General features: G+C 35.3%; 1 protein-coding gene across 1 annotated transcript in view; it reads left to right on the forward strand.

The window, feature by feature from the left end:
- LOC150086664 (dnaJ homolog subfamily C member 7-like) overlaps positions 1 to 23,934 on the forward strand; it is a 136,041-nt gene that overhangs the window by 44,529 nt on the left and 67,578 nt on the right. Inside the window, exon 3 of the mRNA XM_090372669.1 lies at positions 18,711 to 18,835. Coding sequence (XP_090228795.1) covers positions 18,711 to 18,835 — 125 coding nt within the window. The remainder of the gene's footprint in view (positions 1 to 18,710; positions 18,836 to 23,934) is intronic.

Here is a 23,934-nt window from a genome sequence, read left to right on the forward strand (position 1 = left end):
CCTAAAGCCAGCTTGCTCTTTTGGTTGATTCTCATAAAGTATTCTTTCTAATCTGTTAATAATGACCCTAACAGATTAGCCTAACGGTTAGGCATAGTGTCGAAGTTTGCATATGATACAGAGGTTGGCAGGGTTGTTAATGACAGTAATGGCAGTGTGCTGCTGCAACAGGATCTAGAAAATTTGGGAAGATGGGCTGAGAAGTGGCAACTGAAGTTTAACATTGACAAATGCAAAGTACTGCATATGGGTAGAAGTAACCCCAGAGGAACGTACCAACTGTGTGGTACTACACTTAAGGTGGTAGAAAATGAAAAAGACCTGGGAGTAATTGTGCAGTCAGATATGAAGTTTTCTGAGCAATGCAGACAGGCTGCCAAGGCAGGTGATGGGGTTTTGTCAATGATATACAGGAATTTTGCTAGCAGGGAAAAGAAGGTGATTGTCCCTCTGTATAAGGCAATGGTCAGGCCATGCCTTGAGCATTGCATACAGGTCTGGAGGCCTCATTTTAGAAAGGATGTAGATTTGCTTGAGCGTGTACAGAGAAGGGTAACAAGATTGGTGAGGGGAAGGAAGGGATCTTCTTACCAAGAGAGGCTTAAGTTCTGCAAATTGCAACGGCTGGAGACTAGGCACCTGCGTGGTGATCTGATTGAGGTGTATAAGGCCTTGAATGGGTTGAGCACGATGAATTCTGATGGGATTCTTCCACTTGTTCAGATTACGAACCTAAGGGAACATAAATTCAAATTGAGGAAAGACAGATGTAGAATAGATGTGCAGAAATTTGCCTTTAGCCAGCAGGTGGTTAATTGCTGGAACAAACTTCCATCTGTCGTTGTGGAAGTTGATTTGTTAAATAAATTTAAGAAGGAACTGGTGAAACATTTAGAGGGAATGGTTGTGTGAATTTTTTTTGGCTGATGCTGCATAAGCTCATACGCTTGCTTTCTTGCATCACATGCCACTATTACTACTACTACTACTACCCTTGTGAACAACTTGTTGATGTACGATAATAAGCTAATTGGTCTATAATTTCCATCTGATTTATCTCCTTTCTTATGCAGCAAAACTATGATTGCATTGAGTCTAGGAAAATTTACTGCTAGCAATTCACTGCCAACAATTGATCGCCAGCAATTTACCGCCGCATCAGTTTATCACATTTTACCATCTAGAAGCAGTGAGATGTGTTTGGTCAAATCATAAAAAGTTATTGTTTATTTAAGTTTCTGCCTTAAGCTATGATTAGCATATTTTTTGGAATTCTATGAACTGTGAGGGAATAGTACAGAAATAAAAAAAAACACATGTATGGAAATATGTAATTTAATAGGTAGATTATATATTTTAATAGTTACATGTATCATAAAAATAGTAAAAAATCCATTATTTGAACAATATAACAATTGGTTAATTTTAAACTAAACTAATTATAACATTAGGTATATCATAGTACACTGCAAAAATTCAAAATGAATGTTTATGCAATCTTCAGAATCAGTCATGTTGGGATAATTAATTACTAAGAAACTGTAATATTTACAACACAGTATGTAAATTATTAATAAGAAATATTATGCGCTATACCTCTTAGATAATCAGTAATATCACCCAGTTCATCGTATGCACTAACAAGCCTTTTAATTCGTTGATCACAATTGCGATACTTCTTTTTTTTGTTGCCTGGATCACTTCCACTTAAATATTGTTCAATGTGCATTTCGTTAATACTTTGTTCTTTTTTAATGCAATCAATAAATTTCCAAATGTTGGGATGATAAGCAGCGACTTGTTCCTCAAATCCTCTATACCACCCTTCAACAGAATTATTCTTTCTTGGTAATCCTTCAAGAACAAGCTGGTGTATATTCCACATTTCATGGGAATACTTTGGTGGTCGACGAAGATGTCTGGTTGGGCGTCCAATCCATATATCCGTAAAATAATCAACAACTTCTTGCGATTCTGGAGGAAAACACCATTTTCACACAAATGTTAAAAAACGACCATCACAATTGGAGTGGGCACAAATGCAATTGCTGCCAAAATTCGCATATTTAAAGCAAAATTAGCATCAGTTTCATAATGTTGTTTCAATCCATTATTTTGAATGGAACAAAAAGTACATTGTGAAAAGTGGAAAAAACAACCCCGTTGCAAAGCGTTAGGGAAAACTCTTCTGGCCATCATAGCCATCTCAAAATCTATAGTTATTGATTGTGGGGACATAGCCGGTTCCAATACTTTCAGCTGCTGTAGTAGAGATACATACGTTTCCTCAGACTTGTTAGGCAATGATGCATAAACTAATGGAAGCGATATTTTGTCCTTGAATCCATGTATCGTATACAGCTGATAAAAAAGTAAGGGAACAGTTTTGAAAGTCCCATCGGCATACCAGTGTTCACTTCGCGCTAACAACTGCAAATTTCTTTTCGTACTGAAAATTAACATACGATTGTCCTCGGGTCCAGAATCAAATTGTAGAAACAATTCTCCATTGCTTGATGTTTTATATTCTTCTGTAAAAACTGTCTCTACAATGCGTTGGAAGAACTGGGCCATCAAAATTTCGATTTCTTATATTTCAGATCGTTCCTTTCTTTATATATACACTTGGAAGCTTCGGGGCTGCTGCTGCTTGGCTACAGGTTCTCGAAACATTTGAAATAATACTATGAAGCGTATTATTTGTTGTTTCTGCATAAGTTTGAATGGTATCAAGAAGTTGTGCTGCCTCAACTCCTGCTGCATCTCCACAATGATTGTGCTCCTTCCATGTTTTAACGGTGGTGTTATCTACCGTAGTAACTCAAGCGGCACATTTGGTTTTTCGGTAATTTTGACACTTGCAATGAATTTTTGTTTCGTTTTGCCTGTCTTTATAAAACAAATGTCCACTAAAGCACAATTTCAGTTTTCCTTTTTCTGATTTCAAAAATTCCACCAACATGATGCGTTCACAAACTCAAAAGGATGAAAAATAAACTCAAAATAAGAAAATGTTGTGATTGTAAGAGATTATAAATATATAAGTACCTCCCTAATCGGCATGCCCTACCCCCATCCCCTAAAACGTTCTACTTAAGTTAAAGGAAATGATTAGGAACCTACCTAATTCCAGTTTTGGAAAATAACAGGCAATTAAATTAAAGCACCTGCAATGGTATGTATTTCTAGGAAATGTATACCTCGCATATAACTTCCATTTTTAACTGCACTTAATTCTTAAATAACACCAAAAGAAAGCCTTATTTTCAATTTAAAATGACCAATAAATTTTTATTAATTATATGTATTGCCTGGCGAAAAAATATGCTAGCGATCATTTGTAGACTATAAATTGTTTATAAACTTAAATGTTCTTAAACTTTCGGCGATAAACTTTCCTAGACTAAGTCTAGGAAAGTTTATCGTCCGCTATTCACTGCCAGCAATTAATCGCTAGCAGTTTACCGCCATATCTGTTTATTACATAAACAATTTATAGCCTACAAATATCGCCAGGCAATACATATAATTTATATAAATTTATTTTTAACTTAAGTAGCATGTTTTAGGGGAGTGGGGGTAGGGCATGCCGATTAGGGAGGTACTTATATATTTATAATCTCTTACAATCACGACATTTTCTTATTTTGAGTTTATTTTTCATCCTTTTGAGTTTGTGAACGCATCATGTCGGTGGAATTTTTAAAATCAAAAAAAGGAAAACCAAAATTGTGCTTTAGTGGACATTTGTTTTATAAAGACAGGCAAAATGAAACAAAAATTCATTGGAAGTGTCGAAATTACCGAAAAACCAAATGTGCCGCTCGAGTTACTGTGGTAGATAACACCATCATTAAAACATGGATTCAGCACAATCATTGTGTTGAGGCAGCACAACTTCTTGATACCATTCGAACTTATGCAGAAACAACAAATAATACGCCTCACAGTATTATTTCAAATGTTTCAAGAATCTGTAGCCAAGCAGCAGCCCCTAAGCTTCCAAGTGTAGATACAATGAAAGAATGATCCGAAATATAAGAAATCGAAATTTTGATGGCCCAGTTCTTCCAACGCATCGTAGAGACATAGTTTTTACAGAAGAATATAAAACATCATGCAATGGAGAATTGTTTCTACAATTTGATTCTGGACCCGAGGACAATCGTATGTTAATTTTCAGTACGAAAAGAAATTTGCAGTTGTTAGCACGAAGTGAACACTGGTATGCCGATGGGACTTTCAAAACTGTTCCCTTACTTTTTTATCAGCTGTATACGATATACATGGATTCAAGGACAAAATATCGCTTCCGTTAGTTTATGCATTATTGCCTAAGAGGTCTGAGGAAACGTATGTATCTCTACTACAGCAGCTGAAAGTAATGGAACCAGCTATGTCCCCGCAATTAATAACTATAGATTTTGAGACGACGATGATGGCCAGAAGAGTTTTTCCTAACGCTTCGCAACGGGGTTGTTTTTTCCACTTTTCACAATGTATTTTTCGTTCCATTCAAAATAATGGATTGAAACAACATGAAACTGATGCTAATTTTGTTTTAAATATGCGAATTTTGGCAGCAATTGCATTTGTGTCCACTCCAATTGTGATGGTCGTTTTTTAACATTTGTGTGAAAATGGTGTTTTTCCTCCAGAATCGCAAGAAGTTGTTGATTATTTTAAGGATATATGGATTGGACGCCCAACCAGACACCACCAAAGTATTCCCATGAAATGTGGAACGTACACCAGCTTGTTCTTGAAGGATTACCAAGAAAGAATAATTCTGTTGAAGGGTGGTATAGAGGATTTGAGGAACAAGTCGCTGCTTATCATCCCAACATTTGGAAATTTATCGATTGCATTGAACAATATTTAAGTGGAAGTGATCCGGGCAACAAAAAAAAAAAAAAAAAAGAAGTATCGCGATTCTGATCAATGAATTAAAGTGCATATGATGAATGGGGTTATATTGTTGATTATCTAAGAGGTATAGCGCATAATATTTCTTACTAATTAATTATCCCAACGTGACTGATTCTGAAGATTGCATAAACATTCATTTTGAATTTTTGCAGTGTACTATGACATGCCTAATGTTATAATTAGTTGAGTTTAAAATTAACCAATTGTTATATTGTTCAAATAATGGATTTTTTACTATTTTTGTAATACATGTAACTATTAAAATACATAATGTACCTATTAAATTACATATTTCCATACATGTGTTTTTTTTTATTTCCCTACTATTCCCTCATAGTTCATAGAATTCCAAAAAATATGCTAATCATTGCTTCTAGACGGTAAAATGCGATAAACTGACGTGGCGGTAAATTTTCCGGACCCCAATTGGATTATTCCACACCTTAGGCGTCACACCTTTTCTAATGCATTTTTGAAGAGCCTTGCCAGTTTTTGTGTCATGTCTCTTCCTACCAATTTTAACAACTCTACAGTAACTTCATCTTTCCCCGGGGCTTTCTGATTCTTCATTTTCTTCAAAGCATGTTCTGCCTCATCAGGAAGGATATCGGGTATGTCGTATGCATTACTAATTTGCGATCCATCTTTCTCACTGCTGGCATCATTCCCTCGCTCCTTGTATAATTCTCTATAGTAGTCTTCTGCTATTTGAATTATGCCTTCTCTGCTCTTTATAAATACACCATTGCTATTCTTCAGTTTCAGTATCATTTGTCTTTCTCTGTTACTGGTTATGGCTGCTGAAGTGCTTTGTTTTCCCTTAGTGCTTGTTCTACTTTTTTTGTGTTAAATTTTCTTATATCCTCTCTGAATCTCTTTCTTTGCATAACTCAGTATACTCACTTTTTCTTTGTCAGTGTCTATCTTGCTCTTCATTTGTCAACTTCGGTTCATCATGACAAGTGTTTCTTGACTAATTTTTCTTCTTTGGATTTCTTTTTACCTATAGGTTTCTAGGGCTTTATCACTTTCAGAAAGTTGTAATATTCCTCGTCAATATCTTGGTCCTGGGCAGTCTGCAGAAGCTAAAACTTGTTCTTAAGTTTCAGTACATACTGCTTTTTCTCCTCTTCTGTTATCTCAAAGATCATATTATTTACTCGAGTCCGTTTTTTACCTTTCTTTTCTTGTAATGGCTCACGGTATTAAATATTAATATTGTGAGCCATTACAACAGTGATAATGCAGTTGCTCTTCCATGTGTCAAAGTGTGGAAGAGTAGCAGCACCAGTGACTGGTTTCTTGGCATAGATCATTTATAAAATTGAGTATAGACCTTTGTACACTTCATGGAGAATTTCTTGTCCACCCACATCATAATTTACAAGTCCCCTCTTCTTCTGTTTAATTCAGCTCTACCAAGTGTATAAATTATTTTGGGGGTGCTATTTCCTATGTTGAATTTTGCCATATTAAAACATAACTGCCACTTTTCAAACCATCCTTGACTTCTATCCAGGTTATCCTGAAGGATCACAGGTTTGTGCTGATCATTAACCATTTTCTTAATCTTTACATCACTGCAAATTTTGATACCATGCCTTTTTATCCCTTTGTCAAGTAATTTAAGATCAGTTACAAACCACCGCATATTCCCGGAGCAATCTGGCCTTAGTTGCTAATGCTCCTAAGAAAACAAACAACAACGATCATATTGCACTACTTCAAATTAGTAACACTTCTCCAGTAGAGAAGACTACTGTTATCTATTCTCGATGGGTGGGTAGGTAGGTAGCCTGATCATGGGTAGGTATCCTGATGGCATGTTAGCCATCACAACTGTGATGGCTAACATGCCATTACAGTTGTGAAGTGGTTTCACAATGAGAGATGCCAAATGATGAACAAATGATAATGTATTTTAAAGACGAAATGCGCAGGGCATAATAGCATATGTGTTTAAATAACTATATAATATCAGTGTAGATACACCATAGTTTACCCATAAATTAAACCCCGTACATAGTTTAAAGGCATCGTTTTTAATTGTATCTCATATTGTAGCCCACCCACCGATGATAGGCCAACAGCTTTGAAACGGAGCCATCTGGGTGGTGGTATCCACTGAGAATAAATAACAATAGTCTTCTCTACTAGAGAAGCATTACTTATTCAAAGTAGTGCAATACTTGGTATCTGATTGTGAAGATGTCTTTAAACAATGTCTTTACACTACGTACGTAGTTTAATTCATGGGTAAACTATGGTGTATCTACATCGATATTATATAGTTATTTAAACCCATATGCCCCCTGTGAATTTCGCCTTTAAAATACATTATCATTTGTTCACCATTTGGCATCTCTCGCATTATCAGAGTACCTACCCACCCACCGATGATAGGCCAACAGCCTTTGAAGCGGTGCCATCTGGGTGGTGGTATCCACTGAGAATAAATAACAGTAGTCTTCTCTACTAGAGAAGCATTACTAATTCGAGGTAGTGCAATATTTGATTTATTTAGTATATTGTTGGATTATTTTGTTATAGGTTTTCCTGTAACAGTTTGATTTTTATAATATTATAGATACCATTTTTTAAAGTTAATTTTCATTGATATTTAGCTAATTTTATAATGGTAATTACGAGATCTGCCTTAAACGTGTCACGGTATAGTGACTCATACGAAAATAGCCGATGGCGATTTACGGATGAGTCATGATTTAATCCGTTGCAGAACCTGTGGAATGTTTTCCAAGGTCGACCTGGTGACTAATCATAGCTCACCTCAGGATTCTATTCTTTGTGATCGATGTAAGAAGTGCACCGATCTTAAATTACAATTTGGTGCACTGATGGAACAATTTGAGTCACTGAAAAAACGGGTGCTTGCCCTCAAGAATAATGCATGTGGGAGCTCGTCAGAGACTCAAGACTACAGCAGTCTACCAAGTGATGCACTCCTGATTCGGGCCTCAAGACAGAAAAACCAACTGCAAACTACTCTGGTTCAAAAGGACTTTGTTTTATTAGGAGACTCTGTTGTCAGGGAAACGGAATATTTTTTGTAATAAGGATAGGTGGAGTAGAACCAGGGTATGTCTGCCGGAAGCAACTATTAATGATGTCACCAACAGATTTTAAGGGGGGTAGAGAGAATATTATTATTCATGTGAGGACTAATGACATTAAATGTATACGATCTGACTATTTGTTGGAAAAATACAGGACCATGCTGAGGAAATGCCACGAGCTAGGCCACAATGTCTATGTCTGCAATTCTGCCCAGACACGATAGGAGGGATTATATGTTAAAAGCCTTGTGCATTAACTCAAGACTTGAAGGACTCTGCAAGGCTTTTGGGGGAAATTTCTATCAGCTTGGCCCACACTTGTAGGTAGAAAGAATTTGTTTTGTTGAGAAGGGATACACTTAAACAAAGGTGGTGCAAACGTTTTTGCTAGTATTATTGAGGATGCCTAAAAGGTTCAGGGAAACTGCTAGTTAGGGGGGAGGTAATACTGACATGTGTTTATCTGATAATATTGGTCAAAGTAACTCTTGCACATGCCTCAAGAGTTCTTAACTATTACCCCAACTGGACATATTATCTAGATGTTCTGGGGGCAGAAATGTTTCAAGTGAGTGGGTAGCTAATGCCAGGGAAGAGAGCCTAAAAAACTTCAAGGGTTGTGATAGGGTTGTTAAATATACAAGAACAGTAAGTCTTAATTGTTTATATAATTATATTAGAAGTGTCGTCAATAAAATGAGCAAATTCGAATTGCTGGTTAAAACAAGTAACACGGACATATGGCGCTTACAGAAACGTGGTGCCACTCGAAAATAGGGAATGACGAGTTTCAGTATGGCTTGTATAATGTATTTAGGAAGGATAGGGTAGATAGAAGGGGTAGTGGGCTAATGCTTCTTATCAGAAACAGCCTGAGTGCGACGATAGCTTTACCGGATTCAGACGTTTCATGTGCTAGTATAGAATCTGTATGGTGTGAGATAGTTGGAAACAAAGGTATAATGCGAGTAGGAGTAATCTACAGACCAGGTGATTGTGAAGATTATGACGAAAGCCTCTACATTCAAATGGAATGGGCAAGTAAGAGTCAATGTCTTATTATAGGTGATTTCAATTTGCCTCTAATTGATTGGAGTAAATTGGAAGGAAACTCGACATGGGAAACAAAATTTTTAAATCAACTAGATGACTGTTATTTGTATCAATATATCAGGGAAAGTACTAGAGAAAAGAATATCCTAGACCTCATCATCACCCATGAATCAGATGACATAACAGGGCTGACAGTAGAGGAACCAGTAGCAGGAAGCGATCACGGAGTTCTACGGTGGATGATGAAGAGAGAGGTAGCTTTTACTACTGCTAAGAATGGGTTATAATTTCGGAAAAGGAAATTACGATGCCTAAAGGTACTACATGGCCTCTATTAACTGGGAAGATATAGCACAGAGAACAAATACAATTGAACTGTGGTATGCTTTTAAAACATTAATCACAGACGCCTTGAGTGCATATTTACCATTAAAAAAATACTCCACGAGGAGGGTTCCAAGTTGGATGAATAGTGAAGTTGCCACATTACTTGAGCAGAAAAAGGTGGTGTGGAAAAGTTAGAGCAATAAAAAGTACTGAAGCCTATAACAGCTACAAGATGATCTGTAATAGAGCCACAGAAAAGGTTCGACAGGCAAAGGCAGTTTATGAGAAATCGCTAGCAAACAGAGCAAAGAGGGGGGATGGGGAATTCTTCACATATATAAATTGCTAAGAAGAGCAGGACAAACCAGATCAGACTTTTACATAAGGGAAAGGGGATAGTATTAAATACACCAGCTGCCGTTGCAGATGAACTCAACGGTTATTTTGCATTGATATTTACAGATGAAAAACCTTTCGTGGTAATGGGAAATTGTGGGAGCGAAGTTGAAAAATATGTAATTATTGATTTTGAAATTTCGCAAGTTATTTAATGAAAAACCTTTTGAGCCTACAGGCCAGTCAGGCTTCTGGAGTTGATGGAATATACCCTATGATCTTAAGGGAGGCGGCAAGTGAGTGCATTGAACCATTGAGGCTAATTATGCGAGCATCACTAAACTCTGGGGAGATACCGTTAGATTGGAAAAGTGCCAATGTATCTCCCATACATAAGGGTGGTTCTAAGAGTGAAGTGGGAAATTATCGACCTGTCAGTCTGGCTTCAGTGGTAGGGAAAATCATGGAGGCGATGATCAAGAGTGGAATTCAGGATCATTTGGATAGAACTGAAATTCTCAAGGATACTCAGCATGGTTTTGTAAAGGGAAAATCTTGTTTAACAAATCTGGTTTGCTATTTTGAAAAGGTCACTCATGAGCTGGATTTAGGGAATAATTTCGACATTGTTTATTTAGATTTCAGCAAAGCTTTTGACTCAGTCCCACATGAGCGGTTGCTTTTTAAGCTGGAACAGGTTTGAATCACTGGGAAAATCCTTAGATGGATAGCGGGATGGCTTCAGGGCAGGAGGCAGAGGGTTGTGATAAATGGCTATTCCTCAGATTGGGTTGATGTGAGAAGTGGTGTTCCACAAGGATCAGTATGAGGACCACTGTTGTTTTCAATTTTCATAAGCGACATTGAAGGGATAGAGGGTGTGATGTCTAAATTTGCAGATGATGTTAAAATTGGTAGAGTAGTTAATAATCACTGTCAAGCTGAGCTTCTTCAGAGAGACCTAGATAGACTTCAGGAATGGTCAGAAAAATGGCAGCTATGCTTTAATCCAACAAAGTGTAGGGTATTACACCTGGGAAACAGTAATCTCAAAATAACTTATTCACTTGGTGGAGTTCAACTAAACCCAGTACTGGAGGAAAGGAACTTGGGTGTTATGATACGGTCAGACATGAAATTCTCTGAGCATTGTAAACAGGTTGCAAGGAAGGCCCATGGTGTCTATCGATGATCTATCGAACTTTTGTAAGTAGAGATAGAGACGTGATAATCCCATTATATAAGGCTTTTGTTAGCCCACACTTGGAGTGCTATGTTCAAGAATGGAGACCGCACCTAAAGAAAGACATCGAGCTTCTTGAAAGGGTGCAAAGACAGATAACTCGCCTGGTGAGATCGGCAAAAGGGCATCCTCATGAAGAAAGACATTGAATATGTGGGTTGCAGAGTTTGGAAACTAGACACCTTAGAGGAAATTTGATTGAGGTTGCTCTGAGAGGCATCAGTAAAATGAATGAGGACGAAATTTTCAAGATTATAAATGATGCTAGAACTAGGGGACATAAATTCAAGTTACGGTGGGGGGGGGGGAGTTGTTGAGATTGGAGTGCAGGAAGTTTTATTTTAGCCAGTGAGTTATAAATTACTGGAATAAGTTGCCTACATGGATGGTAGAGGCTGACAGTTTGGGCAAATTCAGAGGTCATCTGGATAGTACCTTCGGATGAGGGAAATGTATAGGATGATAGGTTTAATTTCCTTTTCTTTTATTAATTATTAGTTTTTTTTTATCATTGTTTTATTCAGTTTTTTTTTTTTTTTTTTTTTTTGCTGGTGCAGCATAAGCCATAGGCTTTCTTGCACCATGTGGCCATTACTAATACCTGGTATCTCTTTGTGAAGGTAGCTACAATATGAGATACAATTAAAAATGATGCCTTTACACTACGTACATAGTTTAATTTATGGGTAAACTATGATGTATCTACACCGATATTATATAGTTATTTAAACCCACATGCTATTATTCCTGTGCATTTCATCTCTAAAATACATTGTCAGTTTGAAATGTATTTGGATTATATTTTTCTATTGGATAATGTAATTCAGTTTACAAGTGTTTGTTCATTGTTGCGTTGTTGACTGTTTTTTCACTGATGTTAGTGGGCTTTACGTTCTGCACAACTGGTCCTGTAAGTGGAATTATATTAATTTTCATAATCTTCTTGCCATTTTTGTAGTGCTAATGTTACTAAAAAAGTATGACAATTTCTGAATGTATCGACACTTCAGTTTCATATTAGGCAGTTGTTATTGTCCACAATACTAAAAAAAAATAAATTAGTAAGCCTTTATTATCACATCTGCATACAGTACTATCAGTTTCATTTGCAGATTTATTGCCAACTTTTATTTGTGATCTGATCCACATACATTATTCGTTTGATTGCAGAAATTCAATCACTTGTTATCAAATTTAGTACTCTTAAGCTTATTCTGTTCTGTGTCACCTTTTTACACTTTTTTATTCCAATGGTGTTTCCTTCTGATGAAAAATTTGCTCGTCTAATTCTAGCTTGCGAACTAGAGAATTAGATTTATTAAAGTATTTTATATGAGATTTTATTATTTTCTCTTTTGTTCTTGGTGTTACTTTTCTTCTAAACAGCTATTCACTCCGTTACAAATCTCAAATCTTCCCTACCATAGAATATTGTTTCCCCACATCTGGGGTGGTGCCAACTTCAAACTCAGAGAACCAACATTTCTTCTTCCTCGTTTATTCCTTCAGCCTCGGTTTTCTGGAACAGTCTTCCTTCACATGTGTTTCCTGAAAATTACAATCTACAGAAATTCAGGTCTAATGTTAACAAGTATCGTCTGTCTTCTCAGCCTTCACCCCATGCATGGCACTAAGTATTATAGGTTATATTACCTTTGGTGTTTGGGGTTTTCATAAAAAAAAAAGTATTGAAAAAGTTAAGGCTTTTATTTTAGTTTTTATTCTTGACTTGTATTTAACCTTATTTTAAAACTTTAAAATAAGTTTAAAAAATATATTTTTGCCATATGTTTAAAAGATATTTCACAGAATATCTCTATGCATTTATATGTTTTTGAAAATATCTACAAGATGTGATGATTTTTAATCATGCTTTGCATCGATATTTACAGAAGAAAAACCCTTCACGTCAATGAGAAATTCTGGGAGTGAAGTTGAAAAAAATGTAATTAATGATGTTGAAATTTCACACATTTATTTAATGAAAAAACTTTCGAGCCTACAGGCCAGTAAGGCTCCTGAGGTTGAGTGCATTGAACCATTGAGGCTAATTATGAGAGCGTCACTGGACTTGGGAGTGATTCCGTTGGATTGGAAAAGTGCCAATGTATCTCTAATACATAAGGGCAGTTCTAAGAGTAAAGTGGGAAATTACCAGCCGGTTAGTCTAACTTCAGTAGTAGGGAAAATCATGGAGACTATGATTAAGGGTGGAATTCAGGATTACTTAGAAATGGAACTCTGAAGGATACTCAGCGTGGTTTTGTAAAGGGAAAATCATGTTTAACTAATCTGGTTAGCTATTTTGACAAGGTCACTCAAGAGCTGGACTTAGGGAATAATTTCAACAGTTTATTTGGATTTCAGCAAAGCCAGTCCCACATGAACAGTTACTTTATAAGCTGGAACAGGGTTGGAATCACAGGGAAAATCCTGAAAATCCTTCAGGGCAGGAGGCAGAGGGTTGTGATAAATAGTTATTCCTCAGATCGGGTTGATGTAAGAAGTGGGGTTCCCCAAGGATCAGTATTAGGACCACTGTTGTTTTTGATTTTCATAAATGACATCAATGAAGAGATAGAGGGTGTGATGTCTAAATTTGCTGATGATAGTAGAGTAGTTAATGATTGCCGCCAAGCAGAGATTCTTCAGAATGACCTAAATAGACTTCAGAGGGGGTCAGAAAAATGGCAGCTATGCTTTAATCCAGCAAAGTGTGAGGTATTGCACCTGGGGAAGAGTAACCTCAAAATAACTTATACACTTGGCAGAGTTGAACTAAAGCCGGTAGTGGAGGAAAGGGACTTGGGTATTACCATACAGTCAGATATGAAGTTCTCCGAGCATGGAAGACTTGGTTGCAAGGAGGGCCAATGGTGTCCTATCGATGATTTATCGAACAATCGCTAGTAGAGATAAGAATGTCATAATCCCATTATATAAGGCTATTGTTAGACCACACCTGAAGAAAGACATTGTTCTTCTTGAAAGGTTCCAAAGATGGGTAACTCACCTCGTGAGATCGGCAAAAGGGTGTCCATATGAGGAAAGACTTCGAATGTGTGGGTTGCAGAGCTTGGAAACTAGGCATCTTAGAGGAGACTTGATCAAGGTGTTTAAGGCTCTGAGAGAGAAAAGTAAAATGAATGAGGATGAAATTTTCACGGTTATAAATAATTCTAGAACTAGGGGCCACAATTTCAAGTTACAGGGGTGTTGTTTAGACTGAATTGCAGGAAGTTTTATTTGAGCCAGCGAGTTATAAATTACTGGAATAAGTTACCTACGTGGGTGGTAGAGGCTAACAGTCTGAGGAAATTCAAAGGTCAGCAGGATAATTACCCAAGGGAGGAGGGAAATGCATAGGTTGTCCATTTCTTTTTCTCTTATTAATTTTTATTTATTTATTTTTTTTTTAATTTTCTTCTTATTCTTATTAATTTGTTTTTATTATTTTATTTTATGTATTTTTTGTTTATTTTATTATTATTTATTTATTTATTTTTTAATTTTCTTCTTATTCTTATTAATTTGTTTTTATTATTTTATTTTATGTATTTTTTGTTTATTTTATTATTATTTATTTATTTATTTTTATTATATATATTTTTTTTTTTTTTTTTTTTGGCTGGTGCAGCATAAGGCATAGGCCTTCTTGCACCATGTGGCCATTACTAATCTTAATATATAAAAAAATAAATTAATTAAAATAATAATTTAAAAAATTATTATTTTTCCTTATATCTGCTGTGCTGTCAAGGTAATGAATAATTTAAGCAGTGCCTAATTTTAAATCATTTATTGCCTTTATTCCAAACATTTTCATGGTATACTGGAGGACTCGCATGTGACAGATAGCATGACTCTAAGGTATGTGCCAGCTGGACTGTTAACAACCATATTTTGTATCCTGCAGAATTGCATTTCTACCACATGTCTCTATATTGTACTCTTGACCATTTCCTCTGTGATTTACCATACCACCGAAGTCAGCCTGACCTATCCATTCTACTCTTAAGATAGTCTTTATGTATTAGTGATGTATTGGCACTTTTCCAATCCAAAAGAATTTTTCCTAAGTCCAAAGATTCTCTCATAATTAACTTTACTGGTTTAATGCACGTTTTCCTTATCACATTCAAAATTACTGGGTGTGTGGCATAAACTCCAATAACCTTACTTGCCTTTTGTCCAGAATATTTTTCAAAGTCTTCCATAATTTCCATAGCACTAAGTTCATACTGCTCAGCCTCACTCACACAGCCTCTCCTCACTCTGAAGATTTTTTTTTTTTTATCATCATCAATTTGAATTTATTTTTTCTTTTTCTTATTTTTTATTACCACAAACCAACATGTAACCATGCCAAAAACAGTGGTCTTTTAAACAATTAGAATTTTCTTTAGAGTTGTACAATACATAGTAATATGATTTATGCAGTGGAGAGACTACACACTTTTGTAATCAATGTATTTAAGTTATGTATATATCATTAAGTTATTCACACATTACATTACAAGATTATTAAAATTACAGTGGAAATAAATATTATAGGAAAATGGTGCAGTGAACACATTTGCAGTTATACTGAAAACAAAATAGCAACAAATGGAAGTATAGTTATTTCTTATCTGTTTCTTGAATTTTTGATTTTCATAAATCTGATTTATTAAAGATCTTTGATGCCCTGTTAAGAAAGTAGTAATGAAAATAATAAAACTCGTACTGATTTAAAAAATTGGGTATAAATTTGCACAAGCAAATTTATTAAAGTAATGAATTTCATTTCTCTAAAATTTAACATTTTTATGTGGAAAATTGTGCATGTATGCACACACCGATGCACATATTCACTTTGATTTATTTGTCATGTCTAAACTTTGTGATGTAGTCACTGGCAGTTGTGTGGCATTTATGCTAACAGGAAGCAAAATTAGGATAGACATACACTTTTGCACTCAGTAACCCTAACAGCCCAGAGTGTTGAAATAAATAGTTGAAGGGAAAAGTATGTGAATGAAGTCTATAAAGTTTGTACTACTCAGGTTAGTTGTAAGCATAATTTCCTGTCCATGCTAGCTACAGCCCATTCCCTGGATATTGTAGTTGCTTTGGGCAGGAAATGGCTGTACATGTTTTAAAATCATATGTTGGCCATTAAGCTTAATTACATATTATGCTATATTATAATGTGTATATAACATGCAGAGGTGCCTCTGTAGCCAGGTGGGCAGGAGCAGCAGGGCATAGCACACGCTTCTTGATTAGATCGGGGTTCGAGCCCATGACCACCAAATACAGAGGATGCGGAAAGGCCAGGGAATGACCACCGCATATCCCCGGAGCAATATGGCCTTAGTTGCTAATGCTCCTAAAAACCAAATAACAACAACATAACATGCAGACCTGTAAGGATAATTGAAAAAATATATATATACCACACTATCTTATATATTAACTGTAATATATATTAATTGTTATAATTACAGGCAATTCACTGATACTTTTTTTTTTTTTTGGCTGATGCTGCATAGGCTTGCTTTCTTGCATCATATGCCTGTGCTATCATTTCACTATTTCAGTAATATATACGGAAATAGTGATGGTACATATATGCAACCTCTAATGTTTTAATAGTTTCCTGTACATTTAACCACATTCCAAATTACAAATTTAAATTTTCTTGGAAATAGGTACAAGCAACTGTGACATCTACACTGTTACTATTTATTTCCTTTAACTTTTTCAGTTTAATTTATGTTAAAACTGTTCAATTTGCATTATATGTTACATTACTTATAGTACTTTTACTGCAGTTGGTAATATTAACTCTACATATATTCAATTTTGTTAAGCACTCTAATATTTGTAATATTATTTTTTTAGTAACACATCTAAAGATGTGTTACTAAAAAACACATCTACTAAGAAAATAATATGCAAAAAAAACACGGCCAAATGTTTCATATAGAATAATGACAGCTATTCAGCTAACATTCAACCAGTGTAATTTAACAAGAAAATAAGTAGAACACAGCCATGACTACACATGATGTAGCAAAGGCAACCTCTATTGGACAATTGGAAAAATAAGGGTCCTGAGCTAGATATCATCGTTTTTATCTTTCTTGTTTTCTTGGTGATTCCCTTCTACTTCTCTCTCTCTCTCTCAACAAAGAAATCAATCATTTGCATTTTGCTTTTTCCCAGCTGTTGCTGCACGTTTAATTTTTGTGGTATACGCTGAAACAAAAATGTTACTATTAAAACCTTCTCAAGTATGTTTCAATACGATCACTTTTATTAGAATCAGCTATTTTATAAAATCAAAATTTAAAAATCAGATTTCTGATTATACGAATTGGAAGTTACTGTCTATTATGCTCACCATGACTTATGGAAGTGAAACTTGGGCACTCACCAAAAGAATGGAAGAGAAGCTGAGAACTACACAGCGAAGAATGGAACGAATCATATTGGGAATCAGACTGTTAGATAAGAAGAGAAACGCATGGATTAGGCAACAAACTCAAGTAAAGGACATTCTTATCAAAACTAAAGAACTAAAATGGTCTTGGGCAGGACACATAGCTCGAAGACATGATGACAGATGGACTAAGAAAATAACAGAATGGTACCCAAGAGGAGCTAGAAGAAAACCTGGAAGACAAAGGCGGAGATGGATAGATGAAATTCATGAGTTTGTGGGTAGTAAATGGATGTCCAGTGCTCAAAACAGAAGGAACTGGAAAGTTGCTGGAGAGGCCTTCATCCTGCAGTGGATTGAAAATGGCTGATGATGATGATGATGCTCAACAAAAAAAGGGGGTCCAGTAGTGAGAATGCGGTTTAATTTATACATCATATAGCTTTTGGTGGGGGGGTAGGATAAAAAATAAGAAATAGTTAAATTGTATACCTTATAATTTTATTCTTTATTCTGATACTATATTGGATAATAAGAACAAATAATAACTTGAGTAATAAAACTTGTGCAAAAGAATTACTTCTGACTACCTCACTTCCAGTGCTCAAAACCAAAGCTCTGGGAAAATAAAGTATAGTGTTGTATACAAATTTATAAAGCTTTCAGTCCCCTTTCATCCCAGTCTCATCAGCATACTGGTAAGATTACATAGCAAAAATGTTCTTTTGTAATGAATATTTTTCCTTATTTAAGAGAAAATGAAGATGCTTTTCTTGAGTTCTACTTTTGTCACACTTGGAAGAATTCCAGAGTGTAACAAGTTATCCTTCTTATATATGTGAAGTGTTTACTCTCTGCTGTGCTTGAAAATTTAAACAACTAAATTTGGACCAACCTTTAATAGTGAACTTCTGAGTGGTTTTTTTTCCTATTTTCTTTGTGAAAAATTAAAGTTATTATTATAGTTAAATATAACTGCTGAAAATATACAGTAATCTTGTGTATTAATTTTATAATAAAACTTTAACCCTGACAAATTAATTCTTTAAAAAAAAAAGCTGTATTGCTTGTTATATATATTTTTTTAATATGAGCTATATATATTTTTTATATTAATTATTCTGCACTCTCCTTAAAAATTAGAATGTTTAATTATTAAATGTGGACATTTTATATGTATATTCATTTTTTTCCCCCGATTGAAGTATGTATTGTGTAATTTTTTGCATTAAGGATGTGTTACTAAGAAAATAATATGCAAAAAAAAAAAAAAAACTGGCCCAAAGTTTCATATAGAATTAGATGGCCTATTCTATTTTAGATCTCTGTCCGGCATGTGCATCTTATTATGGAAACAGAGCAGCTTGTCTGATGATGCTGAACCGATATCGTCCAGCATTAGAAGATGCCCAGCAATCAGTTCGATTGGATAGCTCTTTTGTTAAGGTATATTCATTTACATGTTTAATTTTCATATCCATCCCCATGTATTTTAGTGCTTATAAATATTTTTGCAATGTTTTATGTAACGTTTATTTTTCATATGTTACATAAAACAGGAAAGGACATCTACTTTTGTTTGTGTATTTGCTGGTAGACATGCTAAGAGCTCAAAAATGAATTCTCAGCCTGCTTTCTATTTATGAGTGGTAGTTAGAAAATGAAGATTTTCCATCTTCCACTTATGTAAATAGAAATCTGAAAATGAAAATATTTATTCAGTATAGTTACCTCTAAGTGCTATATACCTGATGCAACCTTCTCATTTTTATAACCCCTTCCATAGAACTGCACTATATGTGCTGTTTGTATGGGAAGGGGATATAGAAAAGATGAGAGAAATGTAAGGGTCAAACACAAGGCATTTGACCACTTGGCTATGGCAGTGCACATTTGAGTTTGCTGTGATTTGAGCTCACGTGACTGCTAAATACATTATTCTTCTATTCTCTCTCTCTCTGTCCTGTAATTTCTCTGTGGTTATCCCAGAGTAAAAAAAAAAATATATGTATTTACTTATTTAAGAGTGATTTTGTCACTGATAAATGCAACTGACACTTTTATGGAGCATTCACAGTTTTCACCAATAAGTAGACATCGCTATTAAGCCCACAACTGCCACAGTCCTGTTAATATTTTCTTTTACAGTTTCAGGGTTAATAAGCTTGGCCAGCCCTATACCTTAGATGTTTCTTAATTCATATTAAATTATTAATATATTTCAGAAGCTCTCATCACAGACTTCCTTCTATCTTTTTTACTCCTCTTGCATTAAAAAACAAAAATAAACAAATATCCTAAAATCATCTCCTCTCATTAAAAATCTCATGGAACACAATTTGATAAGGGGTACCTGCAGCCTTTTGTGATACTCGGTGTGGCCTTTTTTTTTATACTTTCACACTTGCTCAAATTATGATAATTATGATATGACACTAATAACAGTTAATAAAGGCTTACAATTGGGTAGAATGGTTCTAACTTTCTAAGGGGTTCACGTAACACTCATTTCTCTACCATCATTTCAATGAAGTGATGGTAGAGAAATGAATGAATATATAAATCTCACTGATGAAGTACAGCATATCCTGCTCTAATGCACCACCTTACAACACACATTTCAAGTTATGTGCATGTGTATTTGATATCATCTACGAATATTCAAATTTACCTGCACGAAACCCATGCAGCACAATGTTATACTCTCACACCATTTCGGTTTATTTTTGTCAATGAACATATTTTGATTTGTTTTGTGTGTAAAAATTTATATACAGTTCTTAACAATATATACACATTCTTACCACCCATACTGTAAGCAGTGCCCAAAAACAAAAGATTATAGTGTTTCAAAATAACAGAAAAAATTAATATTGCAATAAAAATTGAAGTTTTAAAATTTTGGTGAAAATTGTTTCTGATATGTATCTGGACATCAAAAGAAGTTGCACATTCAGAAGAAAATTGGATGATCTGATGAGTGGTTACAGATTTAATTTAGGAGGAGGAAACCAAGCTAGACAACCAACGTCTAAAACAAAGCAATGTTGCTGATCTGTTTTATTTCAAAAAAATTTTATTTAATAAACTCCTGAGTTTTAATATTTTATTTACTAATAATATTTTAATATGTATTGATAAAAAAAAGTGAAAATGGAGTAAATGTTGACAATTTTTATTTTTTATGGAACCAATCTTGTATAACCAATATTGTACAAAAAAAAATGTGTATATAGCATGCATTTCTATTACATGCTGGGGTTTTTGGTTTTTTTCCCCTCCCTCTCTCTCCCTCCCAGAATGTATGTCATGCATTATAGCAGGGTCATCTTGATCACCTGATCAAGCTGATCCTGACTGTGTTCACCTACAATGACAATTAAAAAAAAAAAAAAAAAAAAAGAATTTGAAAAACAAGACATCACACTGGGGTTGGCTTTTCAGCTCTGTCTGGGTGATGTCTCAAATACCCCTGAAGATGGCAGAGTAGAAGACAACGTTCTGAAGTGTCTGTTTGGCATCAAGAAGCAATGACTGCATCAACATGCAGTCATTGATATTCAAATTGTACTCATCATTTACTCTCTTGTTTTGGCACAACCTTGTTGTTATGAATCAACATTTTCACATATGACTGTAATCAAGATGTGCCTGCAATCACAGATTATTATATGCACTTGGATGATCAGTTAAATTGTGTCTGGCTCTTCATTTTGGTAAATGTGAAAACTTCCATGTTATGTTTTTTATAAAAGTAAATAAATTGTTTTCACTTCCTCAGTTTTTTAAAATATTGGTAACTATAAAGAAATAAAACCTTTTTTTTTTGTATTAATTCTGTACATACACTATGAAAAATGTATATAACATATATATAATTTACAGTCTGATGGGGATTCCTTGGATTAACGGCCTTCAAATGAAAAAAAGGTTCCCTACATATGGTCTAGATAATGGTAATGAATCGAACTACAGTGGATTCCGGTTAATCGGGGCAGCCGTTTATTTGGGGCAAATCTTAAAAAACAGAAACCAATCGAGAAAATAGCCAGGGTTTACTTCGCTTAATTGGGACAGCATGCTGTTAATCGGGGCAGGAGACCGCAACACTGGAGATTACCCTACAATTGTCTCCAATGGTACCACGTGGTTCGGTCGAAATTCTGGAGGTCACAACCATAAAACAATAAAAACAATTAGCAGTCACCTCTTTATTGGGCTTTTCTGTTAGTGAAATCTATCATAAGCGGACAGTAAACTCGATCTTACTGAATTTGCGATAATTCCGACAGCTGGAATTCTGTGGGTTATTATGGTGAAATGTGTTTACACTTCCATGAAATCTTCAATCATATAAAAAAATTAATTTTCATATCTTCTCTTCATTCCTATTTTTAAAGCTTTGTAACTCGTTACTCCATTCTCACTCGGGCATATTGTGTTACTTTCAATTTTTGTGGGCCGTGTTCTTTGTTATTAATTGCTTATCTTTTTACTGTTTTAAATTTTAACCCCCACCCACAAATGTCAGTGAACAGAAATGTCAACTAGTTTGTATGTACATATAACAGTACGTATTAATTATTCCGATTATCACGTATATTCTTCCGATTTTCACGTATCATTCAATTTTTTTAATTGGTAAGGTAATAAAGGGTAAATTTGTGCTTAATATATCTTTGCTTTTATAGCCTGTGGATAATATTCCTCCTATTTTTGCTAATTAGAATCATTGTTTAATAGAATTAAAATTCAATTCACAAACGTGATCACAATGACCGGGACTTACTGCACATCGTATAGTGAGCAGTACTTTACTATGTTGAGTTCATCGTAACTTAATTTGATTGTACAGTGAACCGATTGTAAAGGTGGGGGGATACATTGTATTTTTAACTATTTACGTGAAACTTCAGATAATTGGAGCAGCCGCTTAATCGGGCCAAAATGCACTAGTCCGATATGTCCCAAATAACCAGAATGGACTGTGTATTCCATTCATTGCTATTAGTTGGTTAGCAAACATGTTTGAATCTTAGACAAATCTTGCAAGAAGGGTCTTTGTACAATTCATTTCTGTCTGCATTCAGATCTTTTTGCTGTCCATTTTATTGACATTTTTTTTGTTTGGTTCTTTGTGGATAATATAAGGAATGCAGAACTGGAATTTGGGGAGTACAACGTCTACAGAAAGGATAGACTGGATAGGAAGGGAGGAGGGGTTATGCTATTAGTTAAGAAATACATAAAATCCAAGGAAGTGAAGCCAGTGGACATCGCTGGACAGTGCAGTGTCGAGTCAGTTTGGTGTGACATAAGCATTGGGAGATCAAAATTGAGAGTAGGAGTGTGCTATAGGCCTAATGACTCTGATGAGTATAATAAGAAACTGTACAGGGAAATAGAGTGGGCCAATAAATCAGAGAGTCTTATAATGGGAGATTTTAATTTCCCAGATATTGACTGGAATTTGGGGGCTGGTCACTCACACACTAGCAAGGCTTTTGAGGATTTATTGGATGATTGTTTTCTACATCAGCAAGTTCGGGAGGCAACTAGAGGGAGGAATACTCTTGATTTGATTATCAGCAGTGATTCTTCATGCATTAAGAATCTGCAGATAAATGAACCACTAGGTGGCAGTGATCACAGTGTGCTGAAGTGGGATATACTCAGAGGTAACTACCATTAGGGGTAAAGGGAAGGTTTATGGACTGAGACAGTATTTAAATTCTATACAGTGGGACCAACTGATGATGTTACCAACAGCAAATGCAAAATGGGAAGCATTCAAAGAACTTATCTTGGAAGCTACTAGGCTTTACATACCAACTAAGAAATATTGTTCAAGGTTTAGGCCTAAATGAGGCATATGGCAGAGAAGAAACATGCATGGGATACATACAAATTAACACACGACACAGAAGCCTATGATAGATACAAGTTTATCTGTAACCAAGTTACAAAGGAGGTTAGGCAGGCGAAGGCAGATTACGAGAAATCTTTGGCAAGGGATGCAAAGAAAAAAAGGCAAAGAGTTCTTTACTTATGTAAACTCTAGAAGGAAGGGGATGAATCAGATTGGTCCACTTGATATCGATGGGTCAACTGTTGATGATCCTGCTCAGGTAGCTAACAAACTAAATGAATATTTTGCATCGACATTCACACATGAGGAGTTATTTAGCGAGGGGAATGCCAGAGGTGTATTCAACTCTAGCAGTAAGCTAGAGAATCTTGTAATAACTGAGAGTAAATTGAAGGAGAAATTGTTGAAGATAAACACAAGAAAGGCACCCGGGGTGGATGGGATCTATCCAGTTATATTAAAGGAGGCAGCAGAGGAAGTAAGCAAACCCTTAGCCATAATTATGAGAGCTTCCTTGGACTCAGGGGAGGTACCCACAGACTGGAGATTTGCAAATGTGACCCCAATTCACAAAGGAGGATCAAAGGCTGACACAAGTAATTATAGACCTGTGAGTTTAACTTCTGTTCCAGGAAAATTAATGGAGGCACTAGTTAAAGAAGCACTGCAGGATCAT

This window comes from Mastigoproctus giganteus, chromosome 4, assembly GCF_048544385.1.
Source record: "Mastigoproctus giganteus isolate SK-2022 chromosome 4, ASM4854438v1, whole genome shotgun sequence".
In the NCBI taxonomy this organism is placed as follows: domain Eukaryota; kingdom Metazoa; phylum Arthropoda; class Arachnida; order Uropygi; family Thelyphonidae; genus Mastigoproctus; species Mastigoproctus giganteus.